At 47.1% G+C, this 5,000-nt stretch overlaps 1 protein-coding gene and 1 long non-coding RNA gene across 3 annotated transcripts in view; one reads left to right on the forward strand and one right to left on the reverse strand.

Moving 5' to 3' along the window:
* LOC125140280 overlaps window positions 1-4,205 on the reverse strand; it is a 22,809-nt gene extending 18,604 nt beyond the window's left edge. Inside the window, exon 1 of the long non-coding RNA XR_007139570.1 lies at window positions 4,176-4,205. This is a non-coding gene — a long non-coding RNA (uncharacterized LOC125140280). The remainder of the gene's footprint in view (window positions 1-4,175) is intronic.
* ophn1 (oligophrenin 1) overlaps window positions 1-5,000 on the forward strand; it is a 37,427-nt gene that overhangs the window by 13,649 nt on the left and 18,778 nt on the right. For both annotated transcript variants that reach the window (XM_047809067.1, XM_047809068.1), the window contains exons 14-17: window positions 230-304; window positions 573-657; window positions 922-980; window positions 1,994-2,099. In XM_047809067.1, the coding sequence (XP_047665023.1) occupies window positions 230-304; window positions 573-657; window positions 922-980; window positions 1,994-2,099 (325 nt within the window). The remainder of the gene's footprint in view (window positions 1-229; window positions 305-572; window positions 658-921; window positions 981-1,993; window positions 2,100-5,000) is intronic.

A 5,000-nucleotide genomic window follows, 5' to 3' on the forward strand; every position in this document is an offset into this window, starting at 1 on the left:
TGTTAAGTGTGCGGTGTTAAGTGTGCGGTGTTAAGTGTGTGGTGTTAAGTGTGTGGTGTTAAGTGTGTAGTAAATATCACACTGCACACAGATACAGCCTCTGCCACTGCTCCTGTTTACTGATGTACTGCTCCATGTTTCTCCCTAATATCTGCTCTCTCTCTCTCTCACACACACACACACACACACACACACACACACACACACACACACACACACACACACACAGGTCTGACTCAGGAGGGGGTTTACAGGACCGTCGGAAGCAACATCCAAGTGCAGAAACTGCTGAACGCCTTCTTTGGTGAGCGAGTGTGTGTGTGTGCGTGTGTGCGTGTGTGTGCGTGTGTGTGTCAGAGAGAGAGAGAGTGCATTAAGCTCCTGCAAATATGCATGAGAATGACCTTGACCGCTCTCTAACCTCTCGAGCTCCCTCTCTCTCTCTCTCTCTCTCTCTCTCTCTTACACACACAGCTCTGCTAAGTCAGTGTCATTCTATTCATTGTGTGTGTGTGTGTGTGTGTGTGTGTGTGTGTGTGTGTGTGTGTGTGTGTGTGTGTGTGTGTGTGAAGACTCAAAATGTCCTGGTGATGTGGATTTGGACAGCAGTGAGTGGGACATCAAAACCATCACCAGCGCCATGAAGTTCTATTTGAGGTCAGTACACACACACTGACACACACTGACACACACACACACACACACTGACACACACACACACACTGACACACACACACACACTGACACACACACACACTGACACACACTGACACACACACACACACTGACACACACTGACACACACACACTGACACACACTGACGCACACACAGTCAGTGCACACAATGTTTAAATCATGTTTCTCTTATGTAATTGTGTGTGTGTGTGTGTGTGTGTGCGTGTGTGTGTGTGTTCCTGCAGGAGCCTGAGTGAACCACTAATGACTTACAACTTGCACAGGGATCTTATCAGTGCAGCAAGTATGACCACACACACACACACACACACACACACACACACACACACACACACACACACACACTAAACTGGAATTTCTGGTATTACTGGTAAACTGGAATTTCTGGTATTACTGGTAACATATCACACTATATGTGTGTGTATGTGGGCATCTGTTCACAATATCATTGAAAAAGCACACACACACACACACACACACACACACACACACACACACACACACACACACACACACACACACACATATTAGGTTATTCCACATGATACCACTTTCTTTCTCACTGCCCAGAGTGTGTATGATTTTGTGTGTGTGTGTGTGTGTGTGTGTGTGTGATATAACAGCACATTCATCTCGTTCAAATGCAAATAAACGAAACTAAATGAAAACCAACCAAAGTTTCATTTAAAAGATACATTTTCTTTAGTTTATCGTTTTATTTGTTTTTGTTTGTTTGTATTTTCTGAAGAGAACAAACTCATTTCTATGGTGTGTGTGGGCGTGCGCGCGCGCGCGCGTGTGTGTGTGTGTGTGTGTGTGTGTGTGTGTGTGTGTGTGTGACTAATCTTCTTGTTTTTTTACACCTAATCTAATTATTACATTTTACTGACAATGTACACACACACACACACACACACACACACACACACACACACACAGAGTGTGCTGGTGTTGCATATGACGCCTTAATGACTCGAGAACCATGGAGCCATAATGCCGTGTGTGTGTGTGTGTTTGTGTGTGTCTGTGTGTGACTGTGTCTGTGTGTGACTGTGTCTGTGTGTGTGTCTGTGTGTGTGTGTGTCTGTGTGTGTGTGTGTGTGTGTGACTGTGTGTGTGACTGTGTGTGTGACTGTGTGTGTGACTGTGTGTGTGACTGTGTGTGTGACTGTGTGTGTGACTGTGTGTGTGTGTGACTGTGTGTGTGACTGTGTGTGTGACTGTGTGTGTGTGTGTGTGTGTGTGTGTGTGTGTGTGTGTGTGTGTGTGTGTGTGTGTGTGTGTGTGTGTGTGTAGAATCAGAGAATGTAGATTACCGGTTGGGGGCCGTGCACTCTCTGGTGTACAAACTGCCAGAGCAGAACCGTGAGATGCTGCAACTGCTCATCAAACACCTGGTCAGGTATGAACACACACACACACACACATACACACACACACACACACAAACACACACACAATTAAACAATATTTCACTCCATTTGCAATTTCTGCACATTTCTTTCCTAAATTGCTGCTAGAACACCGTAAACAGATCCCTGTATGAACCAGCAGTGTTTCTACTACTGAGTACTGAGCTGTCTACTGTTTTATACACACACACACACACACACACACACACACACACACACACACACACACACATGTACACAGACACACACACACACACACATGTACACATGTACACACACACACACACACACACATACACACACACACAGACACACACACACATACACACCCACACACACAGACACACACATACACACACACATACACACACACACACATACACAGACACACACACAGACACACACACACACACACACACACACACACAGACACACACACTGACACACACACACACACAAAGACACACACAGACCCACACACACACACACACATACACACAGACACACACAGACCCACACACACACACACACACACACACACACACACACATACACAGACACACACACAGACACACACAGACACACACACAGACACACACACAGACACACACACAGACACACACAGACACACACAGACACACACACACACACACACACACATACACACATACACACAGACACACACACACACATACACAGACACACACAGACACACACACACACAGACACACACACACACACACACACACACACACACACACACACACACACACACACACACACTGGCTGTTTCAGTTCACACAATGAAGCCACTGAATGAACAGAATGAAGGTGAGAGAAGATTCAGATCTGTTCAGTGGACGTTTCTCTCAGAGGGACATCATTAAAAACTCAATCATGGAGGTTCTTTATTCTTCTGAACAGAGCTGAATGTTGGTGTTATCAGAGGAGGTTGTGTAGGTGACCTTCAGCTCACTGGACATCAAATATTACACATGAACCCTGTGTTCTGGGCTCCACCCCCACCTGCGGCCCGGAGAACGCCGACGGCTCCTGGGGGGGCAAATACTTTTTAATTTTATTGTCAGGTTATTAATGACTGATTCGCAGCATATAGACGTAAACAGAGGAGTGTTATAAATAAAGAAGGGATTTAAGTAATTAATGAACTGAAACGAAGAGAAACAACATTTAGGTTTAAATGTAGAGTCAAAATCATACAGAACTCAGTCTGCTGGTCTGAAGCTGAGGACATCGGAGCGTCTGATCCTGTGTGTGTCTGCTGTCCGTGTCTCTGTCCGTCTCTCAGTCCGTCTCTCTGTCTGCCTCTCTCTGTCCGTCTCTCTGTCTGTCTCTCTATCCGTCTCTCTGTCTGCCTCTCTCTGTCTCTCTGTCCGTCTCTCTGTCCCTCTCTCTGTCTGCCTCTCTCTGTCCGTCTCTCTGTCCGTCTCTCTGTCTGCCTCTCTCTGTCCGTCTCTCTGTCTGCCTCTCTCTGTCCGTCTCTCCATCCGTCTCTCTGTCTGCCTCTCTCTGTCCGTCTCTCTGTCTGTCTCTCTATCCGTCTCTCTGTCTGCCTCTCTCTGTCCGTCTCTCTGTCCGTCTCTCTGTCTGCCTCTCTCTGTCCGTCTCCCCGTCCGTCTCTCTGTCCGTCTCCCCGTCTGTCTCCCCGTCTGTCTCCCCGTCTGTCTCCCCGTCTGTCTCCCCGTCCGTCTCCCCGTCCGTCTCTCTCACACTCATGTCCTGATGCCTCGACCTCTGTCATACTTCTCTGCACACTCGCGTCTCTCCTCTCCTCTTCTCTCCTCTCCTCTTCTCTCCTCTTCTCTCCTCTCACTGGCTAAAAGATGTGATCTCTTTTTTGCAGCTGAAGGCCAGCAACAGACTTTTGATCATATTTAAGAAGCTTTTCTGTTCCTTTAACTCTGATACGTCTTCATGTCTGAAGTGTCCTGTAATGTTTGGGTTTCACAGCCTCCTGTTCTTCCTGTCTGAAGACCTCCTGATCTTTTATACTCTCTGTATATTTATCGCCAAATAAATCAGATGAAGCTGAAGTCCAGATAAACTCTCTCTCTCTCTCTCTCTCTCTCTCTCTCGATCTCTCTCTCTCTCTCTCTTGATCTCTCTCTCTCGATCTCTCTCGATCTCTCTCGATCTCTCGATCTCTCTCGATCTCTCTCTCTCGATCTCTCACTCTCTCTCTCGATCTCTCTCGATCTCTCTCTCTCTCTCTCTCTCTCTCTCTCTCTCTCGATCTCTCTCACTCTCAATCTCGATCTCTCTCTCTTCGATTCTTCTTCTGATCTCGATTATCTCCGCATCTTCTCTCTCTCTGATCTCGATAATCTCTCTCCGATCTCGATCTCCTCTCTCTCTCTCTCCGATCTCTCGATCTTGACTCTCTCGATCTCTCTCTCTCGATCTCTCTCGATCTCTCGATCTCTCTCGATCTCTCTCTCTCGATCTCTCACTCTCTCTCTCGATCTCTCTCTCACTCTCTCTCTCGATCTCTCTCTCTCTCTCTCTCTCTATCTCTCTCACTCTCTCACTCTCGATCTCGATCTCTCTCTCTCTCGATCTCTCTCTCTCTCTCGATCTCTCTCGATCTCTCGATCTCGATCTCTCTCTCTCTCTCTCGATCTCTCGATCTCGATCTCTCTCTCTCTCTCTCGATCTCTCTCGATCTCTCGATCTCTCTCGATCTCTCTCTCTCGATCTCTCACTCTCTCTCTCGATCTCTCTCGATCTCTCTCTCTCTCTCTCTCTCTCTCTCTCTCGATCTCTCTCACTCTCAATCTCGATCTCTCTCTCTCTCGATCTCTCGATCTCGATCTCTCTCTCTCTCTCTCTCTCTCGATCTCGATCTCTCTCTCGATCTCGATCTCTCTCTC

This window comes from Tachysurus fulvidraco, chromosome 26 (assembly GCF_022655615.1).
Source record: "Tachysurus fulvidraco isolate hzauxx_2018 chromosome 26, HZAU_PFXX_2.0, whole genome shotgun sequence".
Classification (NCBI taxonomy): Eukaryota; Metazoa; Chordata; class Actinopteri; order Siluriformes; family Bagridae; genus Tachysurus; species Tachysurus fulvidraco.